Source organism: Nomia melanderi, chromosome 5 (genome assembly GCF_051020985.1).
Source record: "Nomia melanderi isolate GNS246 chromosome 5, iyNomMela1, whole genome shotgun sequence".
In the NCBI taxonomy this organism is placed as follows: Eukaryota; Metazoa; Arthropoda; class Insecta; order Hymenoptera; family Halictidae; genus Nomia; species Nomia melanderi.
The window spans coordinates 11,336,600-11,353,810 of record NC_135003.1 but is presented as its reverse complement, the minus strand read 5'-3'; the positions used below and the strand labels follow the sequence as shown (position 1 = coordinate 11,353,810).

The following is a 17,211-nucleotide window of genomic DNA, read 5'->3' as shown; positions in this document are numbered from 1 at the left end:
TATGAGAAATTATCGTGAACGATGCCAGAGGCAAAACATTTTTCCAACGAACGAAAATAACCGCTCTGCTAACCGGATATCGTCAGGTAGCGCGAGCAACCGAGAGGAGCCCGCCGCGCGCAGAATATTTACCGAATTAAAATTACAACCGTTGAAATATGAAATTGCATATGAATGAAGGGAAGGAAGAACAGGGTCGATGCGGGGGCGTAATGGCGCAACGAAACGGAAAAAATAATCGTGAGAATGGCGACGCGTGGAAGGCGCAAGCTACTTGCAATTCGAATGCCGGCCTCCACTGCGGAAGCACGTGACGTTATATTCCGCGGGGGAAGATGGAAAAATTTGTTTCCTCCGCCGCGGAATATCCGGTGAAATTACGGGGGAACGAAACGGCTGGAAATATTTATTTGCGAACGCGAACGTTTTAGATAAACGTTAATATTTCTTGTCGCGGACCAGCGTCGGGAGCGCGTCGCGATTGTTCTCCACGAATGAACACAAAAATTTCGCGCACAAAAGGCCCGGGGGGGGGGGGGGGACAGCGGCTGGGGCAAGGGCACACACGGCGGATCCGAAATAAAAGGAGCACGGACGCGCAGGTGCATTTGATCCGACTGAGAACGAGCAGTCGTCGCGCACGCGAAATTATTCCTGCGAAACAAGGGTAATAACGAGTCGCTCTCTCGACGAGGACTCGCCTTTGAATCCCGATACTTCGCCGCCTGAAAGCGCAATCATCGTTACGCGGTAAATTCATCGGCGATTAACGCGTTGCAATTGTACGCGCCGATTAATCGGGCGTGAAACGTGTAACTCGCTTAAATTCACGAGGTAATCGGGCTTCTTTGTGTTATCTCGCGGATACGGAAGGCGGAATAATTCAGTTTCGATATTAACTATGCATTCGATTGCGCTCGATAATATAATAATGAAGAATTTATAGGAATCTCGAAAGAGAAATCCTTGGAAACCGGAGCAGTTACTTTTTTTACTCTAATTGTAATTGCTTAAATATAGATTCTGTAGAGTGGCAGCTTGTTTCAAGTACTTATAGATTTTCTATCTTTAAAGTCTTCTCGTTTCTTTTTTGACACGGACTTTTTATTATGATATCGGTATAGTTATGATGGATGGGTAAAGATACTAGAAGATAGTGTAAAATTGTTGAATATATAATTTCATATTATTTCAGTAAGCTTGAGAGTAATTCTATTGAATTTCTAAGAGGTAACTCCGTTCGAATGATGAATTATTTGGATACTAGGGATTCTATTGTGTCTGAAATGCAAAGAAAAATTGCCGAATGCTTTCAGTCTATTTCCTAGACATTCTCACATTGAATTGCACGACGTAAGAGGCGTCTGCCGGCGACGTACAGAAGGCCAACGACAATGTCATAGGAACAGACGGAACTACTTTAGACTCCCATATGCATTCAGCGGAAATCGAGAAGGAACAATGGAGGTATCAACGACGTAGCTAAGAGCTCGCTATGAAACTATCATGAGCACTCCTGCGACTACCGCTGCTTCTTTAAACTTGCCAATATATACTATATACCTATCTTTATTAATTACGATTATAATTACAGAAAGCAATATATCAATTACAACATAATTCATAATTAACGATCTCTATTCATACTTTCAGCCTACACTGTATTCGAGACTACGAATTGTAAAATGGACGCGACCTTCGCGAACCAATTAAAGAAAATGAAATTAAAGGAAGAACTAAACAATCGTCCTTCACGATGTCTGAGAAGATTCCATTTTCTCCAAGCCGCGCTTCAAACAATCGATCAACGGATATTACGGAATTGCTCTCGAAAATCTGAAGATCGTCGCGATGATTTCCTTCCGGATAGTTTAAACGGTCGCGAACGAGTGGTCGGCGCACTTGTTGATTCGCGCTACTTTCTGTACGAATCCGGAACCACGGGCGGAAGGATCGATCGGCTCGTAAACGTTCGCGCGATCTCGTCCCTAAGAAACTGTGACCTTCTTTTGCTCGTAATACAATATGGCCGCGAGATGAGGCGAAAGGCGATGGGTGGCGCGACTCGCAAACAACGATATAAATGTCTCGCCGACGGATAATGCGAATTTTCACTCCGCTTCCAGTTCGTTACCCTCGGCTGCAACCGGTTCGCTCGTCCGCGATGGGTTCCCCGAATTTGCAGACTTCGGAGAACACGAAGAGATATCGAGGCAGATGCAATTCATGTCGGGGATTCTTCGGGGAAAATCATTTGGATGGATTTATCGGCGGACCAGCGTGGTTTACGAACGGCTTTCAAGAGAATTATCGTCCTCGCGGCACACATACTTTATGAAAGCTCGGCTTTCGGATAAGAATCCTTTAGCAGCTATCTAAAAGTCAAATCTACAGATTTGTGGAACCCTTTGGTAGTAAGTGATTTTCTTGGTGAAGAACTATGGTAATCGCATTATTCGAGAACGATATTAGTATTGTAGCCCTGGTTAAAAATGAGGGAAACGCTTCGCATTCTTCAATGCCATAGAATGGTATGCGAATGATTAGTTATGGGAACATAATAGTTGCGGCATGTTTCCTTATCTCGTAACTGGGAACGATAACTCTGCTCCCTTTGGTGAAATCAACGAAGTTTTCTTCTTGTGCAACCACTGCTAAGGGGACGTTAGGATCGTTAAGAAACAACGCCGCCCCAAGACCGTTAATTAAGCTGTTAAGCTTGAAAGAGGATACAGCAATTAAAATTTCAGCCCATAACGTTCAAACGTCCGCCCAAAAGTCACATCATTACTGGACGGCGACTTTAATGAGCATCTTGTTAATGACGTTCTTGACGACACGATTACCGAGTTAGGCTGGAGGACCCTTGTGTAATGCTTTCGACCGATATTCTATGGTACAGTGTTGTAAACACGATACACTAACTTGTATCGGACATTAAAACTCTATGCGATTACGCGTTCATTGGTCTATAGTCTTTATATCGAGGATTGCAAAGTTTTAACCCTTAGCACTGCAGGTTGTTTTGTAATCTATCAGCAACTGCGACTAATTTTTATAGTATTCCTAGCGAAAATAAGAACTGCTATAACATCTCTTCGATCTTTTATTTTCCTTCTCAGTGCAAAATTTGAATGTGTGAAATATTTAATAATTTTAGGGTAGTTTCTTTAAAATTCATTAAAATATTTAATATTATAACCGGTGCAATATTGGAGCCTACAGAGTCGAGAGGGTAATTCTATTTATAATTATTGTTCGACGGTTTCATTCCATGCATTTTACTTGGTACATGATACAACAAACATGTATTAAAAAGTCTGGGATAATGCGAGTTTGAAAATCAGATTACATCAGATATTTAACTTAAGCAATTTCAACGAAAATCGAGGAATTCGCAACTGCGATACGAACTGTGGAAAACTCTGTCGCTGGGAAAAAAGGCAGAGGAAACACGACTACCATCTAAAAATCATTTTCCAGATAATCAGAAGATGCCCGCGAGGAACTGAGATAATTAGCATTAACCGTTCGGTTAAACGAGCACGCTAAGAGGCCAATTACCAGCAAATGCTCTATTCCGAAAGCAACCGGTAGCCTTTACGGGAACAACTGCAGACGTTCTTTTATAGAAAATACTTGAAATTAGCAAGCGAGTCGGGAAAAGCCACGTTTACGGCCGAACACATTGAACAGGACTCTCAACGGCACCGTGTAATCGGTACGAATGGATAAAACTGCTTCTAAACAGTAGATGTCGAGTGAAAATATTGTGTTACTTGTTTCTTCGAAAATTAACTACCTTCGACACCTAGATAAGCAGTTTGAAAATACTTTAATGACAAAGAGAAATTAACATCTAAATGAAAGAAATAGAAAGTACCTTTTTTAGTAAACTGTGTTTAGCTATTCATGCAAGAAAATTAATCATTCTTTCTAAAGAATTTCATCGAACTGGTTAGTATAATTATTTCGAAAAATGGTGATGAGTGAATATAACTGTTAACATTTTGATTAGTCAATATATACCTATTACATTAACACCAGTGGCATTACCATTGCGTGATTGAACGTGAGAAAAGGATATCGGTGTTATCGCAACCGGAAGAGGAAACCAAAGAAACGTATCCCCGCGAGACAACTTGATCTTCAAAAAACTGGCAACGTAACGGGCATTTTGTCGCAATGCGTTCCATTTTCGCGTTGTCCGGGATATATTGTAAAACAAGAGAACCGTTCTACTCGCCTGGATACAGTTTACGAGGTGGTACGCGTGTGTGCTTCCGACTACAAGTGATACATTGTAAGTACACGGCGAATGTAAACTTAGCTCGCGTTAGCACACTGCCGACTATATGCTAAAACACTGTATAATTCATACAGTTTGAGTCATTAAATATTAAACATTTGTTGCAACGAACTCGCGAGTCTCTTACGAAGTAACATTCACCGTCAGATGGTGCAGAAAATGCATGCAAACGAACATAATTAACTCGTCGAACAACTTGCATTTTAATTATCTCGAAAACTAAATTATCGATTTAAGTTGCTCTTCAGGATGATTTTTAGTTCCGAGATTCCCGAGAAACGAATCTGTTAGAACTTCAATAATGTTTTCCTCGTATCGAGAAGATAAGCTCGCGAGGAATTCCCCGTGACATAAAAAATCAGAGTTTAGAGCAACGTTAATAAAAGAATGCCACGGAGTGCCCTCGCTGCAGAAACGAAAATTCTGCGCCGGTTGTATGTTTATGCATAGAGGGATGGAACCAGAACGCCCCGAGCAGCGGAATAAGAAAATTTTTCAGGCATAATAAGAAGCGAATGAGCGAGTCGTCTGCCTTCTCAAACAGGAACGAAGCTACGCCGAGTATGGCCATTTATCTTCGCTTTATGATTCAAACGAACACGCATCCAGCCTTTTGAATTATAACATCGTACCCGCCGCGTGCCGTCTCCGGGTCTTCGGCAACCATCAAAATTTCATCCGCGGCGTACATTCAACGGATAAATTCGAAAAACGGAGTTTCGATCGAAACTGCTACGATAAGAATCTCCATGGCCGAATAAAGGTTACACTGGAAGAAGATTAAACTACGGAAACGAATATTCGCCTCGTTTATTATACCTTTGAATTAAAACTGCTGCGTTCGCCTTGGGTATGATTCAAATTTTCGCTTTGAAAACGTGACGCGTGATTTCCAGTTGAAATTGCAGTCGAAAATAATCCGAATTCCTGAGAGCAAAATAATATTTAGATTTATATTTGGTCTATAGTACGAGTTAATAGGAAACGAGCTCAAACATAGAAACGTAAATATTCAATTTACTTAAACATACAGAAAATATTCTCGATATTAACATCGAAGAATTTCTTTTTACTACTTAGTAATGCAAAATTTATAAGGTGCACGCTCTCCGAATGCCGAAATGAATTTATTACTAATTAGCCTGAATCGCCGTTGCAGAAATGCGGTAACCCGACGGCAACGGGCCCCTAAAGTTTCCGTGCGACGGTGGCCGTGCAAGAATGCAAAAAGTACGGGAGGTAGGGACCGATCGGGCCGTTGGAATGCGGAAATTAATTTCGTCCGTGTTCGAGACGTTAATTCGAGCCTGGTTTACGGTGACGCGACGTCGGAGGAAACGGATGAACGAAGACAGCCGCCGGCACCATTATTTTCGTCGTTCATTACCACGTGCGCCGCTGACACAGTTCGCACGCAATAATTAAAGGACGCCGCCACCCCTTCCGCCTCCCCCCAGCTGCCCTCACGCGCACGTCTAATTAAAGCACGCTAATTATCGAAGTGAATTACGGCACTCGTGTCCCGACGACGTTTTCCCCCGCACAGGGCCCTAACGATGGAACGTTTAAAACACCGCCGCCGTCATCCGAATCGCACTTCGCGCTCGGCTGGAAAAACCGACGAGCACGCGGCGTTCACCGCGATCTCCAGGGTTAATGTCGCGGAACGTTATTGTGACAATTAGTATCAGCTATTCGATTACGCAGCGCCACTTCGAATTACGGCGGAGTCGTGTTTCTCGGGATAATTGATAGACGATGGCCGGCTCGCCGTGGTGAAAGGTCTGCAGTGGATTCGAGAATCTTCGAGATGTTTCGGTAATTGATGTTCGATTTGAATATTGGGCTTACGCTGGTATTTTATTGGAAATTTGTGGCTCCGTTAATGAATCTGTTGCAATGTACTTGATAATAACGTAGGAATTCTTATATCGATGTCGATGTAATTTATTTCACTTCCCTATAGCTCAGTGTATATTTAAGCAAAAATAAATTGCATCTACGGTCATCTGTGGTGTAACAGATGCGAAACATGCATGATTGAAACCAATGTATCTATTATTTGAAACAGTAATGAACAACCCGCCCATCAATCAGCTGCAACAACTGGACCGTGGATGTTCATGCAGATCCAAATGTTTACATACTAATTGGTAACGAAGGAAATTATATGTAAGTTTACTACGTCGCTATGTAATTCTTCTGACGAGAAATACACTGTCACCGAGCTTAGTCACGAAATGCATTACGTCTAGCATAAATGCATCAAAATCTCCGGTCTAATAATAACGTAAAATTCAGCAATTTCAATTTCAAAGCTTCCAAGCGGTGGTGCTCATCAACCGAAGGTAATGGCTTGCGTAAACCCCAACAACTCATTCCAGAAGGATCAGAACCATCGACGGTTCTCACGCGGAGCGGCAATAAGTTCGACGATGAATAACGAAGGAGACGTTCGAACGATTTTTCCACGCAACATCGCGTTTCCATTCATCAAGAACGCTGCACCGTTTCAGGCGGAGGGAGGGACCGCTCGTAAACGGAAATTATATGAATTCCCTTCCCGTACACCGGGGTAAACCGGCAAGAAATATTCTTCGGGGTTAAGTTTATGCAAATAGGGGGGAGCCGGAGCCGCACGAACGCGAACATTTATCATGCTTTATGAAACCGCGGCATAAAAGGTAAATGGAACGGTGCTTGTCATTCCCGAGGCCCATGAAAAATAGTGGGCGAAACATCCCCCGGACCGATGATCCGTAACATCCCTGTCGGACGTGTAACGTTGCGTACCGAAGACGCGTACGCGCGGCACGCACGACAGAAACTTCCGCCGGACCTTAGTACTCCCATAAATCCGACCTTGGTTCGGTTACGCGGGAGAGAAAGCAATTCGTAAGGGTAAGGACGAGTTACCATAAAAAAGCAACCCTATGAACCGTTTACTGTCCGGAATCATGCGGTACGACAGAGGCTCGTCGCGGAGATTATTAATTCAATTTAATATAGATCACTGTTATTAATTACACGTAAGTCGAAACAAACTAGTGTAGTTTTAAGACAGTGGGACAGCGAGTGTTCTGAGGGCCATGAAAGAGAAAGGGACTCATAGAGACCAGGCCCAAGGATTGGTGGGTTTTCCCGAGGGATGCGTAAGCCAGGATGAGTGCGTGGTGGTGGTAGGGTGTGTTTGAGAATTTGTTGGAAGTGTGAGTAAGAAGAATGCTTGTGGGGAGAGAATGGTTTTTAAGTGCGGATGGCGAGAGATTTTGCAGTGAGTTGCGTTGACCTGGGAAGAGAAAAGACCTGTACACTGCGAGCTATATCGTTTCTATTTATTTGTATTTTATTCAATTATCTATTCCTACGTTTCTTTTAAATAAAACATATTTAAATTCCATTAACACCACACTAGTATTTTGTCAATCTTAATATTCCCTTTTTGAAGTAATACAGTCGCAGTGAACAGAAACTTTCTCTGTGTTCTTGTGAGCTACGTTAAGCGCCGCGCTGTACGACGATAATCTTCTGTAGCTTGATTGTAATGAGAAAAGAGACTGTAACGAGAGAAAAAGACGAATGCGCGGAAGTCAAAAAGCAACGCGTTGTCAAGAGATATGGGAGATCTCGCCGTTGGTTTAGCAATGTGTTAAGGGGTTAACAACACCCAAAGGCAATCGCGAAGTATGATCGAGTGGTTTGATTAGGGAGTGGAGAAACTGCGAAGTGGAGGGAGGACGCGTTGTATGCAGGTGGATGAAACTAAGTTACACGCGAATCAATTCGAAGTTGTGGGAATGCTACGGGACAACGCGTTGCCACGTTTAATCCACGACATCATATTGCTCGGCCCGTTGCTAGCGTCTGGCGCGCAAGATAAACAAGGGAACAACGGCATACAGATTTTCCGAATTTACTGGGTACAGGGACTATCGGGCCTGTACCGTCAGAATTATGGAAATTCAGAATAATTGGATCCCCGGGCTCCTTCCCGCGCTGCGAAAACAACCGGGGCTGTGGGACGGGCGCAGCTGCGACTCGGCCGCTCATCGAAATCAGGGAAACACGGTTTTTCGGTTAATCTGGAAATTATGAAATAATAACGACGGCGGGTCTAGCCTCCGGGATAGAATACGATAACGAACTACCGACGAATCGCAACAGATTATGTATCAACCGTTCCATTATCGATGAATTTATGGATATTTATGGACGTCTGTGACGATTTAATTGATTGGACTGTTAAATATTTTAACTGAAGTATTCAATGAACTAATTTGACCGACGTAATATACTGTAAACTGTTTGTCGTTCTAGAGAAAAATGTTTCGAGGAAAGTTGTACAATGTTAAAGGGAAAGCACACGTTCGAGATTTATTCCTTTAAGATTGGCATACCGACATAAATGTTGAGAATGTTGTTGGTAATGTATATCTGAGGAATTCGTTGATCGCAATATTCCTCGCGCAGTTTCTCGTTAAAGGGAAATTACTTCTTTGCCCGGCTTCCCTGCGAACTGTACAAGAACACAATTTCCTCCTGAAGGAAAGAGAAAAGGTCAATATAAAATACCAATATTCCAGGAAGGAAGGAAAGTGCTCGCTGTAAACTATAAAACGGACTATATTCGAACTGAAATATAAGAACTACATTGCCGGCGCTTACAATTCTTCATAAAAGCCCGGAGACAATTTTACCACCGAACCCCGCGAAATCGAAGCAATTTGTTTAATGAAAGAGGAACTGAAATACCGAGACTCATCACACTGATTACTCTTCCGGCTTTTTTTGCGTTTTATCGATCATAATAGAATTCTATTCCCTCGGTACGTAAAAATGAATTCTGAAGACTGAAAGCAAGATCGTACCATTCATATAATTTTCTAATCCTGCGAGAGCAAATGAGAAAGTAGAGAATCAAATTTGTTCATAGGTCACTTGCGTTAGACTGCAAGTGGAAACAACGAGCGATGATCAGACATCACAGCTAATTCCGAACAGACCGCGAACTGGATAAATTTTCAAGTGCGAATACCTCGGAAACGAGGTGCAGAACAAATTGCATTGCACATTTTTTACTTTTTCATTTAGAACCGTTAATTCCGTACGAACGGCGACGCAGTCGGTGTCAAGAAATTAGCGTTATTTAAACTGTAAGTGAGATTTTTAAAGGAACGCTCAAACTTTACAGACTACCTTCTCCTTTGCATGCAAAGGGGATCGCACGGTAGGTCTGCCCCTTTATCGAGTGGAAAGTAATTCTTTGTCGACGAGCGGGACGGGACTCGCAAGAAAACATCGAGCTGTTCGTCGACTACCGCCGCCCCGGAAAACGAGAAAAAAATTAAGGGTAATAAATTTGCCGCCGGGTCGATGGGCCCACGTTAAGTCGAGATAAAAAAGTAATTCCAGGCTTCTTAATATTCCACAGCGCGTTGCCCCGTATATTTCTCGCCGGTGAGCGGCGACAAAAGCTTTCGAATACTTAAAAACCAAACCCGCGGAGGAGAGTGTAAGACCCGTGAAACTTACCGCGGCAATCGTGCTCGTGTAAAGAAGAATAACGTCCTGACTTACGTCGAAGGAAAAACCGAATCTCATTCAAAAGGGGGAAAAGGGAACAAACGGTAGCCATGAAGTCATTCAATTTCCCCTGTAATAACGTTTACGAGTGCCGTCTTTCGAGAAAAATCGATGCGACTCTGCGTAGAAATGAGGGTTACATGACGTAACGAGGTAATCGATTCAAATTGTTAATTCAATTATTCACTAATTCAATTATCATTTGGGAATGATAATTTGCAAAGGGTAGCCTTCAATAAGATCATTGAATTTTCCCTGTGATAATGTTTACGAGTAGCATCTTCCGAGAAGAATCGATGCGACTCTGCGAAGAAATGAGGGTTACATGACGTAACGAGGTAATCGATTCAGCGCAACTTCCGCTGCGAAAGGTAAGAAATCGATGCAAGAAGACGGCGACGGGATGGGAATGAACTTGGAAGGGAGGAAAGTGGGTTACGGATTCCCTTACGAAGAATTTTACGTTTCTGACTGTAAAGTTCCGTCTATTACTGCCGGCGGGAAATGAAAACGGATTCGTGACGTCCGACCAGCCCTTTCACCTGCTTTCTTCCTTCCCTCTTCTTTCGCCAGACGTCCCTTACCCAGTTTTCCCCCCATCGTTGACCAACTTATTTCTTTCTTTCGCGGAGTGCATTTGCATCCGTAAGACACCGTCCACGTGTAATTTCATACGAGCAGTTTATCATTATTCAAGCGTGAATTATCCATCGGCCGCAGTGAACGAATGTATCTCGGTAAACGTCGGCCGGCTCTGATCCGGCAGCAAGATCGGACCTTTTGTAAAATTCAAATGAACAAACGCGGGGAGAGATTCCTTTAAATTACCCGAGGGTTCTAGAAGAGAACACCGGTCGAGATAAATAAGAAACACGCGGAGTTTTACCCGTGAAAGGAAGCATGTTTCAAATTTTAACTGTGATACGTTGCGATAGCTTAATTAGAGAAACTTGCGCGTTCATGTGCAACTGTTGAACCTGTTTTGTATGGAGGGACAGAGAACATTCTCCAGAAAGTGGTTACAGAAATACTCTTTTATCGAGCGTGGTTCACATTAAAGAGCTAAAACCAGTGTTCCAGAGATACAGAAGCGAGAATTGCATTTTAACGCGTACAATTCTTCTAGAAATACCTTCGAGGCATAAAGGGAAGTCAACGGATCATTTTTAACCCGCATCTTTATATAGGACGGACACCGAGAAGTCCATTAATAGGCGTCTACTAAGAAAAGTGTCCCATTCGATTCTAGTTAAGGCCGTTTTTCCCGCTAATTGGAAGTACCAGGCTCGCCCTTACAGTGAAATAGAGCAATTTGATTCAATTCCCTTCCATTTTCAACGACACCGCATGAATATCAATTAAATAGTACCTTCGCCGCATCACGAGGGCTCGGCGGTTGCGTCTTCGTTGCGCAACGGGCGGAATTACCGCAACCATTTGAAAGTTGAAATCGTCAAGCCGCGCAACGGTTTAGTGGAAGAAGCTCCAGCTATTTCCTTGATTTTATTGCCGTCTTTAAGTAGAACGGAAGAAAGTCGCGCAGCATCCGCGCCGGAGAATGCCGCCGATAAAGTACCCGGAATCGTAAATTGCTTATTGTGGCGAGCGTACAAGCGGAGGAGCTTTTGGACCGATCCGAATCCAGTAGCGTCTACAAATCATCCTGCGGTTCCCGGCGCATGCAGTTCGCTTGTTACGGAAGCGACGCGTAACTGGGAGGAAATACAAAATCGTTCGGGAACGCGGGGATCAACGATACTCGCGACATTTCGTTCGTTCTTCTTATTGCAGGTCGTGTTCCCCGTCTTCAGCGTCTGACAAATCATTCGCGGTGCCATTAAGGTGCGACAAATTGAACGATTCACTGGAATCAAATCAATATACCCGGGGTTCTTGCGTAATACCGCTGTACCAGCGAATATCCGTAGTCAAGCGGTCCCTGCCCCTTCGCCGGCCGATCGGGAATGTCTGCGAGGTAACGTACCGGGATCGCTGCAATGCCGGAACGTTCCCGCGAATCGATTCTTCCTTCGACAATGGATAACACGATGAAAAAGTAGAATCCGGTAAGTTCTATCGTCTCGATAGAAGTCTGACGTTTTGTGCGACGCCGGATCGACAAATATGAAGAGAAATATTGGATCCAGGGGATCGTTAACGGATAGATTTGAATTCGCGAACGAGTCGAAGAGGGGCAGATTGATTTCCACTGCATAGACTTGGTGCGGGACTGCTGTTATTTCGTTATATCACCGAGATATTGATTTGAAGAAAAAAGAAACAAGGGAAGCATATAATACATCGTTTCAATGGAACAGTTATTTTTTTTTGAGAAAGTTGCGATTCAAAATTTATCCAGCATGCGGAACAATAGGAACCAAATAATATATATGATTTATCTTTCCTACATTTTTCTGGATGTTCGAGGAAAATATTGTTCTATGAAAAGGTATGCCAGTGCATTATTTTTCTACGTAGATTCACGTTATGTCCTTTCGCACCGTGAGTTCAGAAACGCCATGCACACGTGGAATATTTGCATTTGATCGTTTCAATGCCATAATTACCGATAAGCACGCCGGCATTGTTTCCGGCGAATTAGATGCTATTTGGATAATACATGATCCCCCAATAATCGCAAGGTCACATTCCGTCACACGGTTGGCCGAACCGATGCAGAATGATCATAAAGAATAGTCACGAGTGGACCCCGGAGGCGATCGTACAAACAGTGCCAATTTAATCTCTATTCTGGACACGACAGCTGTAACGATCCTCCCGCCCACCGTGCGGCAGGTCTGGAGCAACCATAGCGTGAAACCGCGATAATCTCAATGTCCATTTGCCCCGACCCCATTGTCGGCCGTTGGGAAATGCCGTAAAAACGAGGGCCACGCGCACCTGGCTATTTTCTAAATATTTCGAATTGAAAATTCGCCCGCATTATTTCTCAATTTCCGGGCGATTCGCCGAGCGGGACCGCGCCGACCCAACTAAACTCGTTTCAGCGGAATTCAAGATCCAATTTGAACGGGCGAAGCAAAACGCAGAGTGAAAAGTAATTAGTGCTCAACCCTCTTCATCTTCTTCCTCCATCTTTTCTTGATTAGCAAGCACATTTCTGTTCCGGGCATTCTTTCGGTATTCAAGACATGAATCATTCCATTTCCAAGATTCAAAAGGTCCCCGTTTCGAATTGCTTACTTCAAGGACTGCGTGCGCTACGTTTGAAATATTTATTACGTGATTCGCTAATTATACTCTTCTTAGCTTTTACCGGTATCGTTCGCTTGTAACATCTGTATTTATGCATATAATAAATATAAGAAGTAACGTAAACTTTGACGGCAAATGTAGAAGCTAAATTATTAGGTTTGCGAGAAAAGATTTCTTAATTCCAGTACTTAGTTATTTATCAAAAACTACCACCGTAGTTTCCACAATTAACGATTTATCCGTCAGACCAGGAATGTACCTTATTCTACTTGCTCGGAATCATCGAAACCACTACTTACTACTTGTCTAACCATGAACGGCCCCTATACTACTTGCCTGCGAAGAGAATAGATTCGAAACCACTTTGCTGACCACGGAAGACCACCATATTGCCTGCTTGGACCGAGACTGCCCCTCTACTACTTGTCTTAGCTAGAACACTCCCTTTACTAACCCCTTCGGACCCAGTGTTCATTATACCGAACATCATTTTCACCATGTTCAAAGAAATTCGAAAGCACGAGGCACTGAAATGTATAACTTAAAATTCAAAATTGGAAGTATGCTTGACCGATACCTAATTTCCCTATGTCCTACGAAGATAGCAAGCTTCCGGTGCTATTTCTATGATCAAAGGCAGTTCCCCTTCGATTTCTTCAATCGGAGAGAGTATTTCCCATATTTTTCTGGATTGTTAGGGTTCCCACTACAATTTTCGGCTTCGAATGAGTTCACACGACACCTTTGCAAGTTCAAAGTCTTGGCATTCGGCCGTCGTGACTACAGACGAGTTTCATTCTGTTTTATTACCTGAGAGAATACCCGTTCCGCTCCTTCGACGTATGAACGTTTCGAGTCTATCGGGATCAGCTCGCAGCTGCTGGAACTCGATTCCTACGGTATTTTCATTTTCATTTTTTTCCTGTTTTCGAGCGACGCGCGTTACAGTGTCGGACAGTCCGGGAAAAATTAAATTTCGATATTTTAATCGTTGTTCTGGCACATGTCACTGATCACGGGCTTCGAATAAATCATCGAACGTCGGCGGGAGAATTGCCAGGGCTCAGCGAAATCCAGTGCATTTCGCTTTTTGTGCCTTCGCCCTTTAGCTCTCTTTTTTTTCATTAAATGTCGGTGCCACCAGCTGGACAATAAACCAAAAAACGATATACAGCGATCGTACAGCAGCTGTTGATTTCATTGTCCACTTGGAACGTCGTTTGTTCCGTGGAACTCGCGTTAAGCCTTTTATCGTTCAAAAATAATTCACGTTGCTCTGGAATTCATTAATAAAAACGCTGGGGGCTGTACGGGATACGATAATGCGCTGGAAAAACAATAATAAAACGCTCCTCCGCTGAACAATACATACTTGAGCAAATCTAAAATACACGTACGCGTAATTGAACAGAATTAACTTAGCTTATTTGCTTCTGTTCGTTATAAACATCGAATTATTTTGTACCTTCGAATGCTTCATTAGCCTACAGAGACTAACTTTTGTTTGCCTTCCACTGGGAACAAATGTAGAACATTATTCTATGATCATCGTTTTTTAGCCAGCGATCTGTGGCAACACGGAGAAACATAGTTCATTATTCTTTCAGTTATTATTGCACAAATAACGCGTGTCCGGTAGTAATTCCGTTACTTTCACGAGGCAACGCGAAATAAATTTCGGCAGATTTACGGGAGTGATAAACAAGCACGGTTCCCAGGCAGTTTTATTCGATTACCGAGCCGCAACGTTTACCCGGTGGCTAACGTCTCCGGGTTAAAGAAGACCGTGGGCTTAACTGCTTCATTATGCAAAACCTTTCGCTATCTTTTCCCTAAATAAGTTTTCGGCCTGCGTTGGGTCGGTTCCCCGCCGTCGGGATCGTCGGTCGTTTAGCGCGGACCCGCCTTAAAATAACGCTAATCTTCCCATTCCAGAAACTAATACGCCGAGAAATATACTCGCGCTTAAGGAAACTTGCCGCGATCGTTTATGTTCAACTGCGAAACACATTCCTACGAAACGGATTTCCAGGATGCGCCCCGCGTGAAATATCGCGGCAATGTTGCGCCTGAATATTGTTATATCCGGGTTGTTACGGGTAATCATTTCTTCCTCCTGCCTTTTATACACGACTTCACTTAACGCGGCTTGAACAGGTTCGAGGAATGTAGATAGCGCGAGCTGCAGTTGAACCAATTTCGCGGGTCTAGTATTCGTGCGAATACAATTATTGTTTGAAGAATGAAATTACTATATCTTAATCTAAGACATGCATAGGAGGCTCCGTCAATTTCTGAAACCCCGCGGTATATGAAATTCAAAGCTTAATTACCTGACGGAATCAAGATATGAATGGATGATCGTACAGGGATGAGACTATAGATAATACGACTCAAAATTTATTCGTGTCGCCGTTGTTATTAAAGTCTTAATAAGTACCGCGAATATCGCACATCCATCACGCTAAATGCAATTATTAACCGAGTACCAAGATTTTACGCGCTGGAATATTTCTGCATGATGCTTCGGCGCACGAATGAAGCTGACAAAGATTTATGACCGGAAAATGCCCGAGGACGATCGGGGATGGCTTCGAAGTCACCGTATCGTTTAGAATTTTCTATCAGATAACGGTCTTGAATGTCAAGCACCTCATGCACAAAATCACAAAAGCTGAACTACTCTCGAAAAAATGATTTATACGTGGCCCGTAGCGTGCCACTGAAAGATTCAGTGACTGGGTCGAAAGATAATCCAACGGCCAGTGTATGAAACAGATAACAGTGAATAAACGCGTGCTAAATGAATCACGAATTACAAAACATACAGAAATTACAATAACCTTACACCTAGAATATATAGGAATACATGTTATCGGACGAATATAAAATCAGTTTTATATTACACTTTCTAGGTTCAACGGACGAATAACCATCCAAACGCTCAACTTATTCGATAAAACAACTATTCCCAATATAATATATCAATCATCTTCAACCTACACTTCTAAATCACTCCACAGTTCAAAAGTACCCTTAAACAATGCCTTGATGTCTAACAAAACAGCATAAAAGAGTTCCTTCTCTGTGTCCAGTTTATAATATTAATTAGTTACGCGTTACTCCATCAGCGAACAACAAAGAAGCATCGCAAACGAGTTGAAATCTTACCAATAAAAGCCGCATTCCGCAGCCTAGACATCCAGCGATCTTTCAACAGTATCTACTATACGCAAACGGGAGAAAAAGGAAAATCTGTACCGGTAACAAGGGGAAAAAACGCTCGAGGTTTCTTCCGCGCAACAAAGAACTTACGGTATCGCTCGAGGTAGAGCACGGTGGGCAGGTAACAGCACATGCCGTTATCGCCGTGCACGTGGGCATACATGTCTGCTAATTAACAGTCGAACACGAGAGAGTGTTGCCGTGGCTGCGCGCCGCGCCGGCTGACAACGGTGTCTCTCCCCTCCGTCAATTCGGCGATTCACTCGTCGATCCTTCGCCGGTGCCGGAACAGCCGTATCCGGCCGAGCGTGGTCGCATCCTCGATGAAGTCGTTCGGCGCTCGATGTATCCGCGCGTCGGATACATGCGGGATCAACGGATCGATGGATCCTCGGCAACCGGTCTCTTCAGCCTGAACGGAACAAATTGACGGCGGGCCGCACACCCGCTCGCGTCGCTATTATGCGCCGCAAATAACACCGATCGATCGACGGCCAATGTCTGACTCCGCTCGTTAAAATACCGTCCACGCCTCCTTCCCCCGATCCCAACGGCCGGCCCGTGAACCTTCGATACCTTCCGGTTTCAGTCACGGCCGAGGAACACGGTTAAGTGCGCGCGCCCGAGTCTGCCCGTCAGACTTTCGACGACCGGTTTTTAATTGCGGGTCGGACTTAATTGAGGATCGTTGCGTCGCACGACGTGTGCAGCATCCGATGGTTTCAAAGGACGATGTCGGAGATCGATTTCGGGGACCGAGAAATAGGTTAGATTGATCTCCTCGAGATGAAAGTTCGGATTGGACAGTTCGTAAGATGAACGAGAGTTGACGGTTTTTTGCAAGATCTTTGGAACTGCGTTCGATGGGAACGATTACT

At 43.6% G+C, this 17,211-nt stretch overlaps 1 protein-coding gene across 4 annotated transcripts in view; it reads right to left on the bottom strand.

The window, feature by feature from the left end:
- Positions 1–17,211, bottom strand: part of dlg1 (MAGUK family member discs large 1) — a 660,262-nt gene that overhangs the window by 569,478 nt on the left and 73,573 nt on the right. Inside the window, exon 1 of one of the 4 annotated variants that reach the window (XM_076367773.1) lies at positions 16,424–16,511. The exons of the other annotated variants lie outside the window; for them this stretch is intronic. Coding sequence (XP_076223888.1) covers positions 16,424–16,496 — 73 coding nt within the window. The 5' untranslated portion in view covers positions 16,497–16,511. Of the gene's footprint in view, positions 1–16,423; positions 16,512–17,211 lie in introns of those variants that run through there. 4 annotated transcript variants of the gene reach the window in all.